Here is a 24,704-nt window from a genome sequence, read left to right as displayed (position 1 = left end):
CATAATGCCCACAGATTAAAGGAAAATAAAATCCGCCTAAAGTTATTCCTGTATCATTTGACGATTTTTGTTGAAATTTGTTTTTCCTGTGATTCCCTTTTAAAAGTGACCAGACTTTTAAGATACATTCGTTATATTCTGTACTTGACCAATTGTTAAGTTTTTTTTTACTGCCATAGCTTATGAAGGCCTGCTTTAACAAAACAGGGCGTGATCTCCTTAGCTTCATAAATCTTAAACCAGTAGTGACCAATTGGTTAGCCAATGAATTGTCTAACATCAATATATGAATAGTTACCATGTGTATTCAATGCAAGGAGAACTATTACACGGTTGCAATGGTTTTAGGGCTGTAAACCTGGCTCTCTAATATTTAGTTTTTCTGATTATGATCAATATTGGCCTGGGACCAAAGTGTTATTTTATTGTCCTAGCTCAGGGGTGGCTAACCCAGTTCTGAAAAGGTGCACGTCCTGCAAGTTTTGTAGGTTTCTTCTCCAATCCAGGTGATTCCGATGACCTGGATTGTTATCAAGTTCTCACAAAGTATGCTCACATGCTGAAGATTGGGGCTGAGGAACCTCTAGGATTGGGTTAGCTACCCCTGTTCTAGCTAAGATGCTAAATGCTATACTCAGTTTGCATGCGATTGCTCAAATGAGTACCATTTATTTCCGGTCATTCCCTTTTGAAAGGACTGAGTGTCCATATTGCCCTAACAGTTAAAGAACAAAATTCAGTTGCCTTTGCATAGTCGGCCAATTTGACAGAAAAGTTAAAACAGGGGTGTCAAACTCATTTGAATTCAGGGGCCACACTCATGAGGAAGGAAGAATGAAAAGGAGAGTTGGACAGAAAGAAAGAAAGAATAAAGGAAGAACAAAAAGGAAAGCTGGGGAGAAAGAAACTAGGAGAGTGAGAAAGAATGTTAGAAAAAAGAGAAATAGTAAGAGAGGGGGGAAAGAAATAGAAAGAGAAAAGGAGGACACAAGAGAGAGAGAGAAAAGACAGAAAAAAGGAAGAGAGCGAAAGAAGGTAAAAAGAGCAACAAAGAATGAAAAAATGAGAGGGATAGAAAGTGAGAGAAAAGGGGATAAAGAGAGGGAGAAATACAGGTACAGTGTTTGTGAGAGGCGCTTGGTTTTGGCAACATCAAGTGGACATATTTTAACCTGCAGCTCGTTTTACTCTTGCGCTTCTCCAGTTGTCTCACAGGATGGATTAAATCTCTTAGCAGGTTCTGATCCGGCCCGCCTGTTTGACACTCGTGCGTTAAAAGGTTATTGTGCAAAAAATGTAAAATTTTTGGAAAATTTACTGGGCTAGCTGATTCAAAACCCTTGAGGCCCCCCCTGGTGTCATGGAACGATAGCGCCAGTCAGTCAGGCGTCGGGCGGGACGGAATCAGAGAGGATCATGGGAGATCCCAGCTGCAGCTCCCTCTGCAGGCACTCCAGATCGGCGGGAGTCATCCGGTGGACCTCGCTCCAGTCGGATAAGAGCGAGGCCGAGAGCGGGGCGGAATCGTAACTGTCGGGGAAAGACAATGGGGTGTTTTTTTGTTTTTTTTAGAGGGAAGGGTTTTTTCTCGAGTCATGTGGCGAGTTCGCTCACGTGTCACGCTCGCAGTTCTGCAGCTCGGCGAGCGACTGCGCCAGGAGATCGTCCAGGTCGAATCCCACGCCGTAACCCGCGCCGCTGCCTTTCGGGGTGACGGAGAACACGGGGGGCAAGGCGTCCTCCACCTGAGACGGACAAAAGACGGTGAGTATACAACAGATTTACAACATACCTGACTGCCCATTTTGCACAACTGGTTAGCTGCTCCTCTTGCACTCTTTGCACTACTGTATAATACTATACATAGCTATAATTACCGTAATTTCCTGATTATAAGTCGCACCCCCCACATTTCGGGAGGAAAACCGATTAATTACATACGCAAGCCGCACCGGTATATTAGCCGCATGCACCCACATTAAGTAAAGAAGTCTTCTTCAATTGATCAATTTAAATGGGGAAAACCTGTATATATTTATAGTTTCTCTGTCACTTGCTCATTATCAGTCGTCATATCTTACACCCTTAGGCCGGGACACTCGTTTTCGGTGATCAGGCTGAGACAAAGTCCTGACACATACCGACACAGTCTGTAACCCACAGTCAGCGTATCGAAAAGAAAATGCGACCCGTGGTTATCATTTAATGCAGACCTGCAAAGTCCGCATACCCGTTGAAAGTAATCCAAGGAAAAAAAGTGTATATTTCCAAAGGTAAGGGTGGGAAAAATATATATCCACCTTTGTCTGCCGTGTCCACAAACACTCACCTATACTGGTCCCTACTTCCCAGAATCCCCCGCGTCTGTTATGCCCCTTCTTTTTAATTGGTCAGTGCAAGACTTACCAGAATAAGTGTCCAAAATAAATACATGATAAAAATATACAGTTGCAAATACATATTATACATGGTTACACATATTTACAAAGAAAGACCGAGAGAGTTTTCAAAGCTTTAATAATAATAATATAACTTTCATCCCAAACCGTGCCTGTGAAAGGTACCACCACGCTACTCCTAACACGCTCGCAGGTCTGGAAGCGCGGCTGTTCAAAAAAGCCATGCCGCAATTATGATATTCACGGTAAACCGTCCTCAATTATGACATCTTCAAGGGCATCTTCCTCACAATTGAAACGAATCACTTTCCTCTGTCATAAGGACAATTTGATCATAACCTCAGTAGCCTAGATGGTAAGGCGCCCGCTTTGAGACTGGGAGGTTCGGGTTCGCGCCCCGGCCGAGTCATTCCTAAGACTTAAAAAGTGGTCGGCGGCGCCCTCTGTTGGCTGCGGCTGCATCGGCTCGCTACAACGGGTCAGGTGCAATCGACATTTCGTTCTGTGTACATTGTTACACAGAATGACAATACAAGGAAATTATTATTATTATTATTATTATTATAATCCAGGAGGATGCAGTTTACCTCGGCCTAAATTTTACCTTTTGTTTTTGTTCTCGAGTACCGCTGGTGGACTCGTTAGAAAAATGACATAAATTGGCCGCTTCACTGAATAAGCCGCAGGGCTGAATATTTGGGAAAAAAGTAGCGGCTTATAGTCCGGAATTTACGGTATTTAGTATATTACCGTAAATTCCGGACTATAAGCCGCTCCTTTTTTCCCCTAACTTTCAACCCTGCGGCTTATTCAGTGATTCGGCCAATTTATGTCATTTTTTTTAACAGCCGCTAGCGGCGCTCGAGTGTTGCTACCATTAACTGCTCTGTCAAAGCTATATTATTATTATTATTATTAAAGCTTTGAAAACTCTCTGTGTACCATCTTTCTTTGTAAATATGTGTAACCCATGTATACTATGTATTTGCAACGGTATATTTTTGGCATGTTTTTATTTGTATTTATTTTAGACACTTATTCTGATTTGTTTTGCACGGGTGAACGAAAATTAGGGGCGGAACAAACAAACGCGGGGTGCCGAGTTTAAGTGGGGACCGCTAAAGGTGAGGGACAAAGAAGAGGGGGGTAAAAAGAAAAAGGAGTTGCTTGAGGAAATGTGTTCATCTGATATATTTTCCCCACCCTTACCTTTGGAAATATACACTTTTTTCCTTGGATTACTTTCAACGCGACCCGGACTCTGCAGGTCTGCATCAAACCTTAAGTACCATTTTCCGTTTATTTCGCCGGCTGTGATTTTTGGACTGTGGACTTTAATGAAGGACATTGAAGTTGGGTTTGGGTTAATTTTGTGTTTGTGTTTAAATGTGGGCGCATGCGGCTTATATACAGGTGCGTCTTGTGTATGTACAGAATCGGTTTACCTCTTAAAATGTGGTAGGTGCGCTCTATAGTCCGAAATGTACGGTATTAGTACTTCAATACTCCAACTCAATACAACATTATATTTATATCTGTACATTCAAGCAATCTGTGCGGGTCAGATGTATCGACATTTCGTTCACAATAAAGTATATCTGAATCTGATTATTCTAAGTTGCTTTACAAGTACCCATGTTAGGTGCCTTGCCCGAGGACACTTCCACATTTGACTTGCAGGAATTCAACTTTGGGCTCGCATAAAAATGTACTTCTTCATGAAGGAAACGCTGATTTCTTTCCATTAAGATGAAACCTTACACCAGAAGTGTGCCCACTACAGGCCACATGAGGGACAGCAGGCAGGATAATCTGGCCCTCACGTAGCCTGTAGTTGGCACACTGCTGGTGTAAGGTTTCATCTTCATGGAAAGAAATCAGCATTTCCTTCATGAATAAGGATATTTTTATGCTAGCCCAAAGTTGCTTCAGTCGCTTCAAACCAAACTGGTCAAAATGTCATAACAGTAAATAAAGAAATACAAATTAAAACGTGTGGTTTTGTTGTCTTCAACAAAATATACTGAAATATTGCAAATATGACCGCAATTGTATTTTGTGCTTAACATAACTTGAGAGGTTATAAAACTGAAATACCTTCTGAGTTAGTCTAGTATCTGGAGCATCGCCTTTGTGGGTGTGATTCAACTCGAAGGGCTATTCTTGTTCTTAAGAATAAAGACTATTCTGTGCGAGACATTGCCAAAGTACTAAGGATCTCCTACAACAGTGTGTACTACTCCCTTCAGAGAACAGCGCAAGCCAGAGTAGAAATCGATGTGGCGGGATAACAAGAACATTGGAGTCTGTAATTTGAGAGATAGACGCTTAACAGTTCCTCAACGAGCAGCTTGATTCAACTAAACATTGCTCGAAGAGGCAGAGTGGCGAAAGGGAAACCTTATCTGAGACCGGCCAACAAAAAAATGAAAAGTGACGCTTTTGTAGAAAACCCCCAAACATTCTGAACCGAGCACATGAGTAAAACCCACCTGAGACTTTGAGAGCTGTAGCGTTACAGTGTGGATGTCGGGGACCACGGAAAGTCTCTGCTCTCCGGCATCTGTGAAGCGCATACTGGAACCGGACTGCGAGGAGACCCCCGAGGTGGGGTTCGAGTTCCGTGGCCCCGATTTGTCCTCGGTAGGGGGACACGACTCGTTTGCAGGCCCGTTACTGACGGCCGAGGACGGGACGGGACGGTCCGGGTGCATTTCCCCGTCGGCTTCGGTCAAAAAGGTTTCTGGCGGAGTTTGCGCGGGGTGCGCGTTTTGCCGCCATTTTGCAGGCTTTTCCCCTCGCCGTCCGTTCCCATGAGCCGAGCAGCGGACGGCGCTTTCTCGGTGAGTTCGGAGCGCCGCCGTCTCCGGCCGTCCTTCGGAAGGACGTTCTCCCGTTTCCTTCTGGGGTCGGTCGTCGTCGGGCGATCCTCGCCTCGCCGCGTCCGAGTCTTGTGTTTTCCCGCCCTCGCCGTTATTCGACGCCTGCCATTTGTCGCTCCGCCCGTCGATCATCTCGGTCCAGCGCCGCAATAGGCTCTTGTCGTCGTCGCTCAGCAGGACCCCGCCCAGCGAGTCCCCTCGCCTTCCCTCTCGTCTCTCTTTCTCCTTGAGTTTCTTCTCCCTCTCCCTGGCGCGTTCTTGCCGCTTCCTTCTCTTCTCCTCGCGCTCTCGCTGGCGTTCCTGAGCGGTGACGGGCCGTCGGGCCTCCGGATTGGAAGAGGGCCACGAGGTTCCTCCTCCTGGGCCCGCCTCTGCTCCCGGCGCCGCCACGCCCCCGTCTACAAAAAGTTACGTATTATTTCGATGCCAAAGTCAGTGTGTCGTATTTGACCAGGACATGAATGAAAACCGCAACTAAATGAGTACAGCGCGGCAGCAAGATGCCGGACCAACGTGGTGGCCGTCACCTCTAAATGTAGGGTCAGGTGGTGGCGCTCTCATTTTGAGACAAATGATGGCAGGCTACTCAGAGTTCAATTTGAAAGTCACTAATGCTCCTGAGCGACTGCTACCCCTTAAAAACAGATAACCCTATACTGGTATTTCCATTGTACCGTAAATTCTGGACTATAAGCCGCTACTTTTTTCCCAAACTTTAAACCCTGCGGCTAATTTATGGAATTTTTCTAACGGCCCGAGTGTTGCTACCATTAACTGCCCTGTCAAAGCTATATTATTATTATTAAAGCTTTGAAAACTCTCTCAGTGTACCGTCTTTCTTTGTAAATATGAGTAGCCATGTATAATATGTATATTTTTGTAATGTATTCATTTGAGACCCTTATTCTGGTATGTTTTGCACGGGCGAATCAAAAAGAAGGGGCGGAACAAACGCGGGGCTGACGAGAAGTGGGGTAATGGTGAGACCTGTTTGCGGACGCGGCGGACAATAGTGGATATATATTTTTCCCACCCTTACCTTTAGGAATATACACTTTTTTCCTTGGATTACTTTCAACGGGACCCGGACTCTGCAGGTCTGCATCAAACCTTAAGTACCGGTATCATTTTCCGTTCATTTTGCCGGCTGTGATTTTTGGACTGTGTACTTTAATGAAGGACATTCAGTTTCAATCGCGGGACTTAAAGTTTGGGTTAATTATGTGTTTGTGTTACATTTTTTTAATGTGGGCGCATACGGCTTATATACAGGTGCAGCTTGTGTAAGTACAAAATCGGTTTTCCTCTTAAAATGTGGTGGGTGCGGCTTATAATCAGGTGGGTTCTATAGTCCGGAATTTACGGTAATTTGCTTTTCCGGCCCCTATAACACATCCGTTCATACATTTTAACAGAGACCCAAACAATACATAAGAGTTCATTGAATTAAGATCCGTCAAGATATGGGCATTTAGGGCATTTTTTAGTGTAACGTACAGGAAATGATTTATCGGGTGTTCCACCATTTTGGAACACCCGATAAATCATTTCCTGTAGGTTACACTAAAGAATGCAGTGATCTGGATTTCTCTGCTGTGATATCAAAAGGGGGAAGAAGTCAATCGTCTCTTTTTGCCATCGGACGCCTGCAAAGAAGCTGAGGATGCCAGGGTTGCTTGTTATTTCGTATATTGTTGTTATTGTGCACCGTTTTATCTCACTTTTTGTTGTTATGACTATTTCTTGTTACTATCAGCCAATCACGTTGGCGTTCGTTGATTCCACACTCCTCAGGGCAGATCTGCTTTTTGTCATTTGGAAGATCTAATAAAATAAAGTGCTCAGGTTCGGCTTTGCGAGTTCAACATTCCTTGACGTATTCTCTTCTTATTGATCGTCTACTCGGTTTTAGGCTTAACAGTAATAAAGAAGGACACTCGTGCAGGCAAAGGTTCTATTTGGTTGTACCTCGGATCGCACAAGGTCAGAACAAACAGCCTGACGCGTAGCTTCTTCCCCGATGCCATCAACACGATAAGCTAGAGTTTTTAAAAAGAAACGTCCCAGTTTCGAAGTGCGATACCTAAGTTTGAATCCTCCGGTTGTGTATAGTTTTTTATTGTAGATGTTCTCGTCTATTTTTATGGTTCTAAAACAGTTGCGTCGTAAAAGTATCTTCTTAACGGAAAAAGGATTTTATTGCGGTAGAAGTATTTTTACTTTTATTGTCCTATTAGAGGTTATTACATTGTACTGTTCAGTTGTCATGTTGACTTGTTACAGGTTCAAGCGCAATAACTAAGTGCAATATGTGTGTATAGTTCTTATATTAGACGCAAAATACTTTATACTGGAGGTGAACACTATATATTTTTCTATCTATGAGCCAACTGGAGTGCAACTGTAATTTCGTTGGAGCAATACAACGAGAATAAAGGTGAGTCTGATTCGCATTCCCTAGAGATTTGGTCGAACCTTTTTATATATGGATGCAGCATCGATAATTTTTTTTTGTCACATTTTCAATTACCATATATTCCGCACTATAAGGCGCACCTAAAAGATTTATTTTTTTTCAAAAGCTGACCATGCGCCTTATAATACAGTGCGCCTTATATATGGATCAATATTAAGTCGCAAAGTCTTGCAACTAAGGCAAGCAGCCGCCGACTCGATTTTCCCCCGAAGGCGAAGTAGTGTGCGGTGTATGCTGGGATATATATACACCAGCGTTTCATTTCGTAACCAATGTGTCAATCATCATTTGAATCGATCACTATTGGCTAAAGTTATTCGGGGGTAAAGGAGGCGGATCCTTTTCATCATTTACAGGCTTGCATAGGCTAAAGCGGGGCAAAACAAAGCCTGCGATTGGCCGAAAAAGATGAATGTGAATAGCAAGTTGGGTTGCACTGCGGCATTGAGAAAACATTTTTTACTATTCTGTATTTGTAAATATTTTACACGGTTGGATTTACTACACTCACGGTTGTAAGAAGACCATGGTTGCGTATCATTATTGAACGTGATGGCTTAGGTGAGCTAAGCGGCTTTATATTTTCCCAGTGTCTTGTTTTAGAACGATCTTGATGTTTCTGTGATGAGTCTATTTTTAAACTCAATTCAATTCAAAGTGTTTATTGTCATATGCACAGTAAAGAACCCCGTTTCCCTGCACAATCAAATTCTTACTTTGCTGTCCACACAGTTGCCAGCAAAAAATAAAATGGAAACTAAGAAATGTTTGGCATTTCTTGAATCCCAAGACTTTAACCTTCCGAATGATATTTGAAATGATGCATTTGAGTGACATTGTACGGACACCGCATCCGCACGTGTCTACGACACGTATTTGCTTCTTTGCAAGCTTTGGAAATGTTAAGGGGGTAAGAAGTTGGACTGAACTATCTGACTCTTTTGTCCACGTTCCCATTGTAGCGCCTTATAATCCGGTGCGCCTTATCTATGGAAAATATAGGACCAAAAACTATTTTTAAGGGTTGCGCCCTATAACCCGGTGCGCCTTATAGTGCGGAAAATACGGTAAGTTTGTCTTTTCCTAGTGCACACTGTCAATATGGTTGCATATGCGAGGAGTAAATTGGTAGCACTGTAGAGCCTTGCCAAAATGTAGGGATTGGTACAGATTAGATAAATGAACACTTTCTAAAGAAGAGGAAAAAAACATACCGCTTCTCGCTTTATTCCGGAATAAAGCCGCTTTGAGAGCCGCCTTGGTGTCTTCAGATATGGCCCCGTCTTTCCGGGGCACCTCCGAAGACGCCTGCGGTGCTTTGGGGCCGGTTGCCAGGGACCGGGAGAGGCTCCGAGACAACGACTGAACTTGGGAAGCCGAAAGCACCAGAGAAGGCGCGATGGAGGTAGGAAGCTGGTTGCGGTGAGGCGAAGGTGGCCCTTCCTGGCCTCCGTTATTAGACACGGGCGTGGTCAAATCGATGGTTTCTGGCGGGCCGCCGTCCGAGTTGGCGCTGGGCATGTCGACGTCCACCGGGCTGCTTTCGCTTTTTGCGAGGCGAGGTAAATCCAGAGGGTCTTTTCGGTGCGTCGGCTCGGCCCCTCGCGTTCGAGGGGAGTTCTCGCCGGGTCGGCCGGGGCGCCGAGCGCTTTGCGTCGCCGCTGCGCCTCCGCTGCCGCCGTCGCTCCTCGCCAAAGGCCTGAACTGGAGCCTCTGCCGCGATCCCCGCTTGTTCTTGTGAAAGTCCTGAATCTCCATGAGGATTTCCTCCTTGATCTGCTCCTTACTCATGGTGAGCTTGTCGAATTCAAAGTCGAAGGCCGGCACGCAGACGGGCTCGTCGTCCGGATCGTGGTACTTGGCCAGGTAGGGGTGTTCCAGGGCCCGGCTCACGCCCGTGCGCTCCCGCGGGTCGAAGCGGAGCATGGACGCCAGCAGGTCCAGGGCTCCCGGCTCGGCCCGGGGGTAGAGTTTGGCCAGGGGCACGGCGCTTTGGGACGGGAGACTCCGGACGTAGGAGCGCACCCTGTCGGCTCTGATGGCGCCGACCAGCCCCTCGGGAGGGGTGCCCAGCACCGACAGAATGAGCTGGAGCTGGTGGACGTAGTGCTTGCCGGGGAAGAGCTGCTTGCGTCCCAGCATCTCGGCGAAGATGCAACCCACCGACCACATGTCGATGGCTAAGGTGTAGTGATTGAGGGACAGGAGCAGTTCCGGAGCCCGATACCATCGCGTGGCCACGTATTCCGTCATGAAGGAGTGAGATTCCTCGGGGTGGGAACTCAGACCTCGGGCCATGCCGAAGTCGCCGATTTTCAGTTCGCAGTTCTCGTTGACCAGCAGGTTGGAGGGCTTGAGGTCCCGGTGGATGACGTTGGCCGAGTGCACGTACTTGAGGCCGCGGAGGAGCTGGTACAGGAAGTAGCGCGTGTGCTCGGGCGTGAGCGCTTGGGCCGAATGGATGATCTGGTGCAGGTCGCTCTCCATGAGGTCCAGCACCACGTACCTGCCGAAATGACAAGAGCCAGTGAGCCCGGATCCTTTCATCTGTTGCTACAAAGTGCTCTGTGGCAATGGTTTTCATTTAAGATAGACAATCTAGTGGCATTTCCTGGACTTAAACTACTCAATTATTACTACTTTTCGCTCTGATCAGTTAAAAAAAAAGATCTCTCGAAGAGTTTGACTTCGACTCTGCAATCGTACACGACCTATATCGAGTACGTACACGGATTTGAAGGCCGACTGCGGAAGGTTCGGCTGTAGGATGTCTTTGATGGCGATGATGTTGTCATGTTTGAAGTGCTTGAGAATTTTCAGTTCCCTCAAAGTGCGCTTGGCGTTCGTCACCACCTCGAAGGCATTGGAAATCTTCTTTATCGCCACCTGCTGGCCTGAGATAACAAAAGCATGGAAAAGAGCGATCAGAGCATACAAAGCCTCTCAACTCAAATGGAAATGGAACCACTGCAGAACTTTAGGCAGGGTTTGTACATCTTTTTCATAGCTAAATTCAAGCATTTTTAAGGACTTTCAAAGCCATTTCTTTCCATTCCTCCAGTAGCATTCAAAAGCAGAAATTCGAAGTGCATCGTGTATCTTTGCAGATTCACATACACGTGATTTTCTTTCCTGCGTGTACATTTATCAAGACATATGAGTTTTAGATCTTGAGTAAATCACCAACGTATTTGTAAACCTGAATAAAAATTTGAGACAAATATCTCCCCGTATCGGTGTTGGGTAAAAATATGCAGTTTACATTTTCAGTTACAGGAAGTTCGTCCCGTTAAAATTTACCACAGGGAAACACGGACTTAACTTCTTTGTATGGCCCATAATAAATGTCTTTAATTAATACAAAATCCTTGCACTCATACACACTTGAACATGTCTACATTTTACTGTTGTGTTCTCAAGGTGCGGTGCTTGCAAATGTTTGAATGTGCACTGTCAAGTGAAGCGATATCGCCTCCTAGACATCTCACCCAAGAACACAGGGAATAAGACCAAGATGCCAAGTACTGAAGAAATTAGAAAAATGGCTTTGAAAGTGCTTAAAAAGTACTTGAATTTGGCCACGAAAAAGGCGTTTGAACCCAGCGTTTGGACTTACTATTGCAATAATCACCCTTAATGCTGCACAATGCTTGGACGGGAATGTTCAACAGGTGGTGATTCAGTTCTTTATTTTTTTTCCTTTGTTTATTATTATTATTTTTTTAAATATTATCCTTGTACTACTCTTAATTTGCGGTATTTCATCTTGTAAATGTTCTTGCACCATCAGGATGGCACCTTTTAATTTGTGCATTTCAATTGTTATGATGACAAGAATTATGATTCCGTTATAATTGTTATTATTAGAAATGTAATCTGAGGTCCTGGCTGCGAGAATATTGTCAGACACAATGCATGTCGGTGTGCATTATTGGGACGTGAACTTAAAAGTGTGCTAATAACTCAACCATTTAGGAATAGTTTCTGACTTCCAGCCACTAAAAGGATCGGTTGTGTGTGTCTGTATAGTTTTTTAATTTATGTATTTATTCCCCCCCCCAAAAAGAGACCATACAGAAATTGAACTAAACTGTATATACACATACATCACTTTTCTAGGTAAATATTCCATATGGCCTGCTTACACCTTTGAGTGGTGACGACAATTATTTCAATACTGTACGTGCCAATTATTATTTGGGCTTTGGCGCCACCAGCTGGTGTAAAGCTGCAAACACTCCATAAAAACATTTACTTTGCATATAATAATAATAATAATAATAATAATTTCCTTTGTATTGTCATTCTTTGTAAGAACGAAATGTCGATACACCTGACACGTTGTAGCGAGCCGATGCAGCCGCAGCCAACAGAGGGCGCCGCCATTTTACCAATGAACTTTATGGTGCTGAAAAGAAAAATACCAAAAATCCTGGGAAATGAATCGTAGTACACTATGTTCATTTTACGTCGAAGATGATGAATTCTATGTAACGGGTGTAATAGTAACTTTTGTTTTATTGAAATTCCTGCTGAAATATGTTGTATAGTTTCTGTATAAGTGTCCTGCAATGATGAGTCCAACAGTGCCACCTGCTGGTATGTGGTAAAGGTTCTGTTTGGTTTTAGACTGCGACAGGAAGGTGGGGTTTTTTGGCAATCTACAACGAGCTGCCAACGGTAAGACACGATCTCTTGGTGCTCCGCAAAAAGTTAATTTTAAACATTAAAACCACAGCTGACAAATCTCTCAACATGTACAGGAATGTGATTGATGTTGTCGCCTTTTATGTTAGTTTTGCCGAACGTTGCATATAGTGCTAAAATGCTAATTCCCCTTATAGAGATCAAAGCCAGCAGAGAAGCTTACCACGTGTTGTGTTGTGACTCATTCATTTGCAAATTGTAAATTGTACCCGTTTTTATACTCATTATTGTTATTATTTCTATTTTCTCACATATATAAAAAGGAAGATGTTGGTTAAAATTCAGACTAAAGAAAAATATGTTGAATTCATTGTAAACGTTAAAAAAACCACTATACGATCTCTTGTTAAAAGTATCTTGTAAAAATGGATGTAAAAATGTATTGTGATGGTTGATTATCTAAAATGTATTTTGTGTGAGCTGAAAAGAAGGCTCTTTGATATGTTTTGGGCAGTCTACCACGAGCTGCCAACAACATCAAAGCCAGCAGAGAAGCTTACCACGTGTTGTATTGTGACTCATTCATTTGCAGCAACTATAATAAAAACCTCATCATCTAGTCCAGCGTGAATGTGGATCTTTGGTGGGACAGGTACACCGCGGTTACATCTAGACGTCTAATTCAATAACTTTGACGCGGTGGCATTTTCAACATCTACATGTTCTCACGGCCCGGGAGACATTCTGAGCTCCCTAGTGTTTACTTTTCTCTCTATTGAAAACACAAAAAGCAGAAGAACCTACATCATGTGTCCGAAAATGTCAGCGACCACCGCCCCAAAACGTAATAAGGAGCCAATCAGACGAGCCGTACCGTTATCTCGTCTCCTGGCGGACGACACCACCCCGTAGGCGCCGGTCCCGATGGTCTCGATGACGTCGTACTCCTCGCCCACCTCGAATTTCACATCCAAGGAGTGTTTTTTAAGGAGAGCCAAGTTTTTGGCGCTCGCGCTGCTTTCCGTGCCGCCGTTCGAAGATTGACCGACGTGGGGATTCTCGCCGACCTTTTCCGTCCTCATTCTTTCGGGCGTCGCAGCTCCGCGGTTCGGACCGTCCCCGTCCTCCTCGGAGGACATCTCTGTGTGGGAACGACATTGAAATACAAGGGTCGTGGGCAAATTCAAGCACTTTTAAGCTAATTTCTCTAGTACCGTTAGAAGAAATCTGGTGTGAAGGATGTATTTGCATATCCACTAATATATTTGCAATCTACTCAGTGAATAACTATAAATGATGACTTTTTTAAAAGTAATGTGCCAGTAATGTGAAGGAGGAACAGAACATTAAATATCAATGTTTGCAGATGACCTGTTGGTAAGGGCCCGGTCACACAGCCGTTTGCGTCTGTGTCGCGGGTAAAATTTTGCGATTTTTTTTTTGCCAGTGGTTGCCCGCGATAGAAAATGCGCAAAATTGGCCAACCCGCTGTTCATCGGTGGTATGCCCGCAAAACACACGCCGGCGACTGTTCCGCTTCCTCATCGCGTCATTTCCGCGTGTGGACCACAGGTATAAAAGCTGCCGAGCCGGGCTGTAGAAATCATAACCGCTCAAGACACAGTCCCGTGAAGATCAAGAGTTCAAGCTATGGCACCGAAGAAGCCAATTTGTTATTACTTTAATAGTTTTTCATTTTTATTTTATTATCTTGTTATGAAATGAAAATAAATGTCAAGAAATAAAAATGGATTAAGACGAGGTCACTACGGTGACGGGGATCCATGTTCACCCCTTGACATCTCGAGCACAACTGACGTGTGCCCGGCAAATGGCGCTGTATATACGCGGAGAAAGGCGTTTGACCGTCACACGCGTTACACACGCTAATTCACGTGATAACACCGCGATACAGGCGCAGAACAAACGTGCTATGACCGTGCTCCACCCACGATTACCCGCTAAAATTTCGCGTCCTACCCGCGTGTAACAACGCCCTGGCCGCGGCCGTAGCACGTCGTTCTGCGTCATTTCCGCGTCATTACCTCGTGTGTTACACGTGGTCTAAAGTTTTGAGCAGCGCAAAACTTTTTTCGCGCGGCCAACCGCGTGTGAATTTCTGACCGCGAGTAAAGCACGGCTGTATCTCGTCTGTATGATCTCAAAGCGTCCAACAGCATCTGCTTCACAGGGAGAAATTTCTGGCCGTGATTCAGCCTCGATACGCCCGTGAAAGGCTGCGTGACCGGGCCCTAATTCTGAAAGAACCTTGGTTATCAATACCACCACTGTTGGAGAACCTTAAAATATATGGAGAAGTAGCTGTGTATTTAAATAATGAGAGCAAATCAGTAGCAATGATGATATCAGGAAAATGTCCAACGGATGTGATTGAAAGATTTGATTTCAAATGGACAAATAAAGGGTTTAAATATTTGGGGGTGACTATTACACCACAGGAAAGATTTGGAAAGATGGGAAATTTTGCCCTTAAGCCTTATCAAAAGGATAGAAACAATTAGAATGAACATATTACCAAGACTATTATTTCTGTTTCAATCTCTTCCTATTCTGATCCCGGCATCCACATTTAAAATGTTAAATCAATTGATAACAAAATTCCTGTGGCAAAACAAGAAACCAAGAATAAAATACAAAACCCTGTTAGCTTCTAAAGAAAAAGGGGGCCTAGACCTACCGTATATCAAATATTACTATTGGGCAGCTCAAATTAAAGCACTCATCTTGTGGATTACAACAGACAAAGATGCGATATGGGTGGACATGGAGCAGCGATCTTGTCCAAATATGCCTGTGGAATCGTTACCATACATATCAGTCACGAGGTGGAAGAAATTAAAAATCCAGAATAAATGGATTAAGAGAACTATTAAAACAAATTCAACAATACAAAAAAATATATCAAGGTCTGTGAATAGGACTACAAAAATAGCGGAAAAACCCAGACTTTAAACCTGGGGTAATGGAGGTAGGATTTGAAAAATGGGCCAAAAAAGGATTGATGTTGATTAGGCAATGAAATCATTAGAACAACTCCAACAAGAATTTGACCTCCCTAGAAATAATTTTTAACAAATATTTGCAACTAAGGCATTACCTCCAGAAACATGATGAATGGGGGAAAATATGTAAGGAGCCAACTCAAGTTGAGGAATTATTAATATCATATTCAAAAGGACAATCAATAAAGGGGGTAATATCAAAACTATATAAAGCTCTGAAAATGGATCTCAGTAATGATGACATTCTTCTTCCTAAGGAAGTTGAACTCCTACGATGTTCATCAGGAAATCCTAGTCATTTTTTATCGTGCGATTATTGAAAGTGTTTTAGCAAATTCTATTATTGTTTGGTTCGGTCGAATCACAAAGAAAGATCTGTCGAAGTTCAATTCTGTAATCCGCACAGCGGAAAAGATTGTGGGCACCGGTCTGCCATCCCTGGAATCTATATATAATGATAGAGTTTTGAAACGTACCTCAAATATTTTCATCTATTACGGAGCGGTAGACGCTTGAAGTCATTCAAGGGTACTAAAAGGTTTACAAACAGTTTTTACCCAAGTGCTGTCCGAATCTTTAATAATTGTAAATTGTAATTTCTGTTTTTCGTTTTATATTCTGAATGTTGAATGTTGTTAAATTTTTAAATTCTCACTGAGCCGAGACAACGAGACAATTTCCGATGATTTTTATGTGAAGATTATTGGTTGAATAAACTAACAACAATGGTGGTTAAGGAAAAATGGGAACAAGAAACTAATGTAGTGATAAAAGACAACAAATGGGCAAAAACATTGAAAGAAGGACACAAAATAACCAACGGCCCGACATGGAGGGAGTTTGTGAATGGAAAGTCAAAATGCAAATCTTCTATACACCCTCTATCACTTCAAAATATAAAAATACTTCAAATCTATGTTGGCGTAACTGTAGGGGGGGTCGGAGACTTTACGCATATTTTCTGGAATTGCCCTGTAATGTTAAATTTTTGGAGAAGTATCCAGACAGAAATAAAATTAATTATTGGCTGGGAGTTGCGGTTTAGTAGGAATTTTGCCAGAAGAATTAATGTTTGGTCAACAGAAATATATACTAAAGGTTATGCTTCTGGTAGCAAAGAAAATGATCACAGTGTCCTGGCTGAAACCACAACCTCCTGACATAAAACAATGGAGAGACAAATTAAAACAAATGTACATTATGGAAAAAAATCACTGCAAGACTTCAACTGAAACTCGATCAATTCGAGAAAAGATGGAAGCCTATCACACAAATTTTACTTGATTTTCTGTTGTTCCTTCTGTTATTTATGGGTGTGTCAAGTGTATATGTTTTGTGTTTTTGTTGATGTATGATGGTGGAATCAAACCTCTGTCAAAGTTTGTGTGAGAAATAAAAAGTTATATAAAAAAAAAAAGTAATGTGCCAGACACTTTGTTGGGTTAAAGGACAGTCTGACCGGGTATTCATTGACAGCAGTGAGGAATGCGCTATTATACAAGAAGCTGAAAACCCCGTACAGGAAAATTCAGATAGAGGACATTAACTCCCTAACTTTTCGACGGCATGCTGGCGGAATGTCAGTAAACGAAGTTGTGTCCCAGTCACTGAAATCACTCATTCCACATATCAATGAGAAGCATCAATATATGATTTCAACATATACACGTCATAGAAACATCCCCATTGATCCGGAACAAGATACTCAAGCACTATAAAGCACTAACCCATAATCAGGGTTGGGTAGGGTTACTTGAACTGGATTACTTTCAATGACTTTTGGATTACTGCGATACCAAATCTGCTAGTAAAAGACAAAAGAAACTAAATAGGAATCAAACGATGACTCACAAGACGTGGTAAGCTTTCTCTCCTGGCTTTGATCTCTTTGCTCTCCGGCAAAACGAACATCAAATGCCACAGAAACAAAATGAAAAGAAATCCAAACAGCTTGCCGACATCATTTTTGCCGTTCCGTGTATTCCGTTACTCCCTAAGTCTGCACAAAATTGAGTCATTTTATTCATATTAGTATGGACGAAGCCCTGTAAGAAAATACCCAATGTAAATATCTTCTGGCTCTACATGCCCACACTTTCTTGTGTAAATTATCTTTTTAAATTGTTTTTTTACCCTCACAGCTCAATGTGATACTGGAGTGCCACGTCCAATTTCGTTGTCACAATATGTTCAACCCATTTTGTAACAATGATAATAAATGTCTATATTATTCTTTGTGTGTGTTCCAACCAGGGTTGGGTAGTGTTACTTTAACTTGATTACTTCCAATTACTTTTGGATGACTCCAATACCAAATATGCTCATAAAAGACAAAAGAAACTATATATGAATAAAATTACTAAATTGTGTGCAGGCTTGGAATACACGGAACGGCAAAAATGATGTTGGCAAGCTGTTTGGATTTATTTTCATTTTGTTTCTGTGGCATTTTGTTAGTTTTGCCGGAGATCAAAGCCAGGAGAGAAAGCTTACCACGTTTTGTGACTCATCATTTTATTCATATTTAGTTTCTTTTGTCTTGTATTACCATATTTGGTATTGGAGTCATCCAAAAGTATTAGAAAGTAATCAAGTTAAAGTAACCCTACCCAACCCTGGTTCCAACTCAGATGACTCAACGTGAGTAGCACTTGCTGTGGGGACAAAACATTTGAATGTTCCTATTCAAAATTGACAATATCCTCCAAAAAGAGAAAGATATTGACCAATTTTAGGAGGAACGTTCGAAAAGATGACAGTAGCCGACACAGCAGTATCTCCCCATCTCTCCTGTCAGGGGCGTTGCTTTGTCAAAGTCAACTAACGGAAGTCATTCTCATTTTTGAGGACTAAAAGCAAGAGACAATTTGTGTTTGAGTGTCACGGAGCAGCAATTCACCTGGTAAGGTTGGGAAACCGTCAGCTAATTAGACCTTTTGAATCCTTCGGCGACATGTCTGTTGTCTTGTTTTAGTCTGGCATTTCCTTGTCTTCGTTTTCTTCTTCTACGTCCCTTCTCGGCGATCGCCAGTTTTCAAAATGCACGCGCGCCATCTGCCGGGGAAAGCAAGCACAGACATGAAACTTAAAGGGGAAAAACCGGTCATTGTAACCCGTCTTCACTATACGTGAAAAAGTCTGCGTTGTGTTTTGGATGTTCCTTGTTATTGTAAAACCCAGAGAAACACTCTTTATGTAACAGGTGTAATAATAAGGTGTTGTAGTGGGTTTTACAAAATTCACCCACGGAACCATTGTTTAATTAGCAAGTTCCTAGAGGGACTTTTAATTCGACCGGCTCGAGCGACTCTCGTGTTTGTTTTGTTATTGCAAGTTTAAATGTCATTAAAGCAGCTTTCGTTGGCACTTTCGTTTGGCACTCCGTCTACGACTCCCGTCTCTACTCGCTACAGTGTAATAATAAATCACTTTGGACAAAACTTCGATACACAATAAGTCAACAAAAACAGAACAGCTAACGTTCGAAAATTAATTTACACAACAAAACGTGTCCTCATCCATTAACAGCATAAATTAAAATACAAATCGAAAATACAGCATGTTAAAATAATATTTGGCAAAATAGGTCCTCACCTTGTAAAAGAGAAACACTGAGGTGATGACGTCATAGGAAGATGAACTCAAAATACGGGGTCTTGACTAGGACAAAATTAAGTCACCTATGTTAATTGCAAAAGGTAATTCAAATCGAACCATTTCTATGAAAGTTTAATGCATTTAATTTTATAGTCCCCGTTTTGTGCAATTTATAAAGGAATAACACACAAACAATTTGCATCACATTTTGATTCAGTATAGCTCAATATTCCTTCCTCCGTATACCTTTCTTTCTTTCCTTTCTTCCTTTGTTTCTCTCCTGCTCTTTTTTGTTTCTTGCTCTTGTTTCTCTTTTCTCTCTCCCTCCATCCTTCTTTTGCATTTTCCTTTGTTTCTTTCTTTCTCTCTTGCACTTTTTGTCTTTTTCCCTCTTCATTCCTTCCTTATTTATATATTTATTTCTGTGTTCCTCTCCACTTTGATCTTTCTCACTTCCTTCCTTCTCTCTTCTTTCCTTCTTTATTTCTCTTTCTTTTTTCCTTTCCTTTATTATCTCTTCCTTTAATCGTTTCTTTTTTTCTCTTTTCCCCCAGTCCCGTCTTTCTTTAGTTCTCTCTTGCTCTTTTTCTGTGTGATTAACGGCTATACAAATAAACATGACTTGACTTGAAAACAATAGACAGTGAAAGCGCGCCCTCCAGTGGCACCCTACGTCATGAAGATACTTTGAGAGGAAAAAAAGACGATGTGGATGAATAATAACAACAAAATGCTTGGAAAACTGGCCTAAGTTATAATAAAAAAAGAATGGAATCATGTAACCACAATTAGTACCAAACATAAGCTCTCGCCTTGAAACAAGTTCGAGACCCCTGCACTGAATAAACACGACTCCACTGTGTTGTCGCGTTACAACCAAAGGGAGGGGCTAACACTCCACAGCCAATCCACAAGCGCCAAAGAAACGACCCTAATCCCAAAAGCCAATCAGAACGCGATTTACGCGCACAAACCCGCCCGCTTTTGCAAACTCTTCCTATTCTTCTCTGCAGGCAATCGAGTGGATTTCTTTTTCTTCTTGCGTGGATTTTAAAACATGGCAGCAGCTACAATCGGCATGCCCAAGTGGGAAAGGACTTTGCGAGTATTTCTATGCACATTTGGGATGTTCTTATCGCTGTATGCTCTTCACGTGGAATTATCCCGAGAGCACGATCCCCATTACAGAGCGATGTGCGACCTGGGAGAATCAGTCAGCTGCTCCAAAGTTTTCACCTCGAGGTTTTCTCTTTCTATTCTTTTGTAACCTTTGCATGAAAAAAAAGCTTGGGTGATGCTGTTTTTGGATGCGGACTCTATTGCCGGAAACCGCCCCCTATACTCTCCGGTGCCACGTTTTACACCCCACCGCTCCCGCTGGACTTATCGCATTTACTTGAGTTAAATTGTGCAAATTCCCTTTTAAGATTAGAATATTTTTTCTTCTTAATTTGTCAAATAACTGATGCACTTTTTAGTCTCCGCGAATGTCACTTCAGAACAGCTCCATAGGTGCCTGACTTGCATCAGTGTCATGCACCCCCTCAGAAGAAGAAATCCTCTCGCAGCCAATCGCTCCCTGTATCCATATTTGCATTTTCCCATGCTAGCAAGGATATCCTTACAAACACAACGCGACACCTATTTACTCACAACAAGACAGACTTTACACCGTAACCATCTTAGCAATCTAAGATGACGTTGTCGTCTGCGACCAGTGACCGAGAGGACCCGGGTTAGAGACGAAAGGGGCCAGACGAAGATAGGTTGAAGGAAAAAAGAACAAGTTTTTCGACGTTCACAATCTGAAATGGTCAAAAATCGCATAAAATACAGGGTAAACGTTGACAGGCGTGATTTCTTCAGTGTTTATGACACAAAAGCAGTAATAGCAATGAACTTTGTAAATTAAAATGTCATTTTAATCATAGTTTTTATATTTATATTCTTTTCATGATTAATGTATTTGCTGAAATACAAATCTCATCTTTTTATTCCCTCTGTAACAATTAAGACTGAGCATGTTAGCAAGTAGCTAAACCACCAAGCTAGCTAGATATACAGCACGGCTCACCAGCCATTTTGAAGAAAATGTTTTATTTTATTTATAGTTTTTTATATTCATTGGGTAGTGATTACGTATAATGTATCTACTCAACTGCAAATCTCATATTTCCTCTGTAACAATTAAGACTGAGCTTGTTAGCAAGTAGCTAAACCACCAAGCTAGCTAGCTATACAGCACGGGTCACCCATCTTATTCAAGAAAATGTTATTTACATTTATTTATATATATATTTTTTATATTCTTTAGGTAGTGATGAAGTATAATGTATCTACTCAACTGAAAATATCATATTGCCTCTGTAACCATTAACCTCGCCAGTAAGTAGCTAAACTAGCTAAGCTAGCTATGCAACACGGGTTAGCAACCTTTTCGAATAAATATTTTTATTTTAGTCATGGTTTTTTATATTATTTATAAGGTTAGTCATGATTAAATCAAAGGTATCTGCTCAACTACAGATCTCATCTTTTTAATGATTCTGTAACAATTAAGATTGCGCTTGCTAGCAAGTGGCTAATCCACCAAGATAGCGCGCTATACAGCAGGGTTCATCAAACTTTTCGAAGAAAATGTTTTTATTATAAAATTTATATTTTTGGTCACAATGAAACATAATGTATCAACGCAACTCCCAATTTTTCTTTTTGTATTACCTGTGTAACCATTAAGATTGAGCTTGCTAGCAATTAGCTAAACCACCAAGCTAGATAGCTGTACAGCAGGGGCCTTCAACGTTGGGCCAGCGGGAACCAGGTAGCCCCCTAAGACCACCTTCTTAGCCTGCGTACTGGTTCTTAAAACATATTACAGGTGATTGTGATTTTCTAGGAAATTCGGTTTTAACAGAGCCCAGTTTAACCACTAATAATCGCATCCAAGCTAGTAAAGACATGGTAACGGCATGCTAATAAGAAATGCTTATCAAACTGGTAGCTTTTAATAATAATAAGTAACAAAAAAGTAGCTTTTGGCTTCTAAAACGTTGCTAACTTCACAGTGTAGCATTCTTTTAGCTAGCATTGTTTGCCTAGCTATCTCAATCTCAAGGTTCGTCAATATTTCGAATGCAGTCCGGAGTTCTAGTTTCATTTCTAAACCGTATTTGACATATTGTTCTATTTTCTGTGTCGATTCCAGATGGGGACGTGGTTTCGGCTTGGTCCAGTTCTTTGTCGGGCAGGAGAGTCCCCTGAACCAGCCCAACAGCGTTCTCGGAATCCTCTTTTACACTCTGCAGTTTGGCCTGGGTTTGTTTGCCTTCTATAATCACAGGGTACAAATTCCGTACACGCTCGTGAAAAACACCAAAAAGTGGAAGCTGTCGTGTTGCTCTGCATTCCAGTAGAATTCAATGGGAGACTCTTTAAATATACAACTTTTGTCAAATATGCTACGTGTTCGTAGGGCTGCTTAAAATCCTTGGAGATGCTTGAATTGAAATGTGTTTTCAAGGTCAGGAAAAAGATTGAAAGTGCTTGAAATTGTTGCCGTTGCATTGTTTCTTGGTAATCTGACCGAAACAAAACGACGTGCCTGCTCTCAGTCAGCGCCCCCTACTGGTTGCGCCCAAGAGGACAGCTCTATCTAGAAAACCAGCTCAGCTGATCGGCTCTTATGGCTCAGCTCACTGAAAAAAGCCGGCTCCCAACAACTGTTCAATAATAATAAAAGTGTATGCACCAAATTATTGAGTAATTTGTAAATTACATATGTTTTGCAAGGGAATCTCTGAAAAACACATGAATTAAAATATCCTCAGATCAACAAAACAATTAAAAAAATTAAAAAATAAATGCAAAAAATACAAGGAGTTGGGGATGGAGAGAGTCGAGAGACCTGACAGCCTGATGGAAGAAGCTGTCCTTGAGCAATGTTCCCTGTAATTTTCGGTGAGCAACGCTTGAAACAACAGTGAGCAACGGTAATCCCAAGTGTGGCAGCTAAATCATTATCAAAACTTGACATCGAGTTACATTTTGCTGAGTTTCCGGCAATGCAAAATTATTTTTCACTTTTGAATGAATTGACTACAAACGTCATTTGTTTTTACAACAATTCTTTCACAAGATTTTCATTTTTTTTCCTGCTATCTTTTGACGGACAATACTAACATTTTTGGGGGGCTTATTTAGTCATTTGCAAGATACAGAACTGTATTTAATCACATTTTTTAGTGGAAGTACAATGTTGGCAACAAGAATGACTTGGTACAATTGGAAATTATGTGAACGCAACACAAACTTTTTCTTCTTTTTCCCTGGTTTTTTTTTCTATTTTTTTTTAAATTCCTTTAAAGAAATCTCATTGTGTTTATTTTTTCCGAGCTGTTACTTTTTTCTTTTTGTTCTTTATTTACTTTTTTTCCTTTGTTTCTTTATTTTCTTTTTTTCTGGCTTTTTTTCTAAAATTTTCCTTCTTTTTTCTTAGCTTTTCACTACTTTTTCATCTGGGTATTTTTTTTCTTTTTTGCTCTATTCCCCCCTCCCTTTAAGTCAATTTGTGCATACTTTTACTTAATATTTGGTCATGTTGGGATTAAAGGAGCAAAAACAACCTGAAGAGCCGTTTAGGACCCGAAAGAGCCGGTACTTTTTAGTGAGCCGAGCCGAAGAAGCCGGTTCTCGAAAAACTCTACTGACTTTACTTTTCAACTTCGTTCGACATTGCCTTCAAAATACGGCATTTAGAACACAGCGTCAGGGGAACCCGTGTATTTTGACCTTTATGCACTGTAACTTTGACTTAAGTCGCTTCTTAATTAGCTATTTCGAGCCCTGATTTTGTGTGCTGAGAATGTGCAGGCAGTGCGCAGCTTAGAGGGAACTTTGTCCTTGAGCCTGCTGGTTCTGGCTCTGAGACTCTGCAGTCTTTTCCCTGGTGGCAGCAGGTTGAAGAAAAACATTTTAAAGAATGTGTTTTTGGTATTTCTCTCGCTTCAGGACTCTCTCTTTCCAAAAAGGCCGCAGCGTTCCTGGTGTTCTCCTCGTGGGTTTCGGTGGCCGGCTCAATCTACCTGGCCTCCATTCTGGCGTTTGTCCTGGGAGATTTCTGCATGGTGTGCGTGTCGACTTATATCGTCAACTTCGCTTTGCTCTACATTAACCTCAAGCGAAAGAGCGCCATCCAGGGGATAAAGGAAAAAGCCGGCTAGTCATTGTTTTCGAACCAAAGTCTCAAATCCTTGTTTCCTCCTACACGGACTTTTTCCAAAACAGGATTCATCGCGCTTTTTTCACAAAACTATCGATTGTCCTTGTTGGTTAGTCTGTGTCGAGTAATACATTGTATGGATGTTTAAAACGCTGTTTTGGGGAACGGAAGAAGGACAGACATTTTTTTTCCTCCGCGGGATCGAAAAATATCGGTTGTCACGAGACGGGTCAAAACGAGTGCTGGTGGATCAGATTTGTTGAGGTTTTTGTTACAATTAAAACAAATAAGACAAACAAAATGGATTCTTCAAGGTTTTTGAGTACAAATGAGGCTGTGACGGTTTTAAAACGGCTGACATTCATTCATAGAAGTACAAGAGGGAAAGACCACTGAAGGTAGTAGAAAATTCCCATGTCACCAGCTTCAAACCAGTCCTTTGTCCAGACTGAATCCGGCAGG

At 41.9% G+C, this 24,704-nt stretch overlaps 2 protein-coding genes across 2 annotated transcripts in view; one reads left to right on the top strand and one right to left on the bottom strand.

Moving 5' to 3' along the window:
* Positions 1-649: 649 nt before the first annotated feature.
* The window catches only part of mapk7 (mitogen-activated protein kinase 7), a 29,433-nt gene continuing 5,378 nt past the window's right edge, over positions 650-24,704 (bottom strand). Inside the window, exons 3-9 of the mRNA XM_088322919.1 lie at positions 18,327-18,481; positions 13,279-13,545; positions 10,486-10,651; positions 8,972-10,263; positions 4,892-5,679; positions 1,615-1,745; positions 650-1,530 (exon numbers count right to left, since the gene is read on the bottom strand). Coding sequence (XP_088179045.1) covers positions 1,383-1,530; positions 1,615-1,745; positions 4,892-5,679; positions 8,972-10,263; positions 10,486-10,651; positions 13,279-13,543 — 2,790 coding nt within the window. The 5' untranslated portion in view covers positions 13,544-13,545; positions 18,327-18,481 and the 3' untranslated portion in view covers positions 650-1,382. The remainder of the gene's footprint in view (positions 1,531-1,614; positions 1,746-4,891; positions 5,680-8,971; positions 10,264-10,485; positions 10,652-13,278; positions 13,546-18,326; positions 18,482-24,704) is intronic.
* Positions 20,015-24,543, top strand: vkorc1 (vitamin K epoxide reductase complex, subunit 1). Its single transcript, XM_088324088.1, has 3 exons — positions 20,015-20,266; positions 22,230-22,339; positions 24,032-24,543. Exons 1-3 carry the CDS (start codon positions 20,082-20,084, stop codon positions 24,241-24,243), a joined length of 507 nt encoding a protein of 168 aa, XP_088180214.1. The 5' UTR covers positions 20,015-20,081; the 3' UTR covers positions 24,244-24,543.

The sequence above is a fragment of the Urocampus carinirostris genome, chromosome 19 (genome assembly GCF_059441175.1).
Source record: "Urocampus carinirostris isolate Australia breed hairy pipefish chromosome 19, RoL_Ucar_1.0, whole genome shotgun sequence".
In the NCBI taxonomy this organism is placed as follows: domain Eukaryota; kingdom Metazoa; phylum Chordata; class Actinopteri; order Syngnathiformes; family Syngnathidae; genus Urocampus; species Urocampus carinirostris.
Note: the sequence above shows the minus strand (reverse complement) of the source record. Positions and strands in the feature narration are given on the sequence as shown.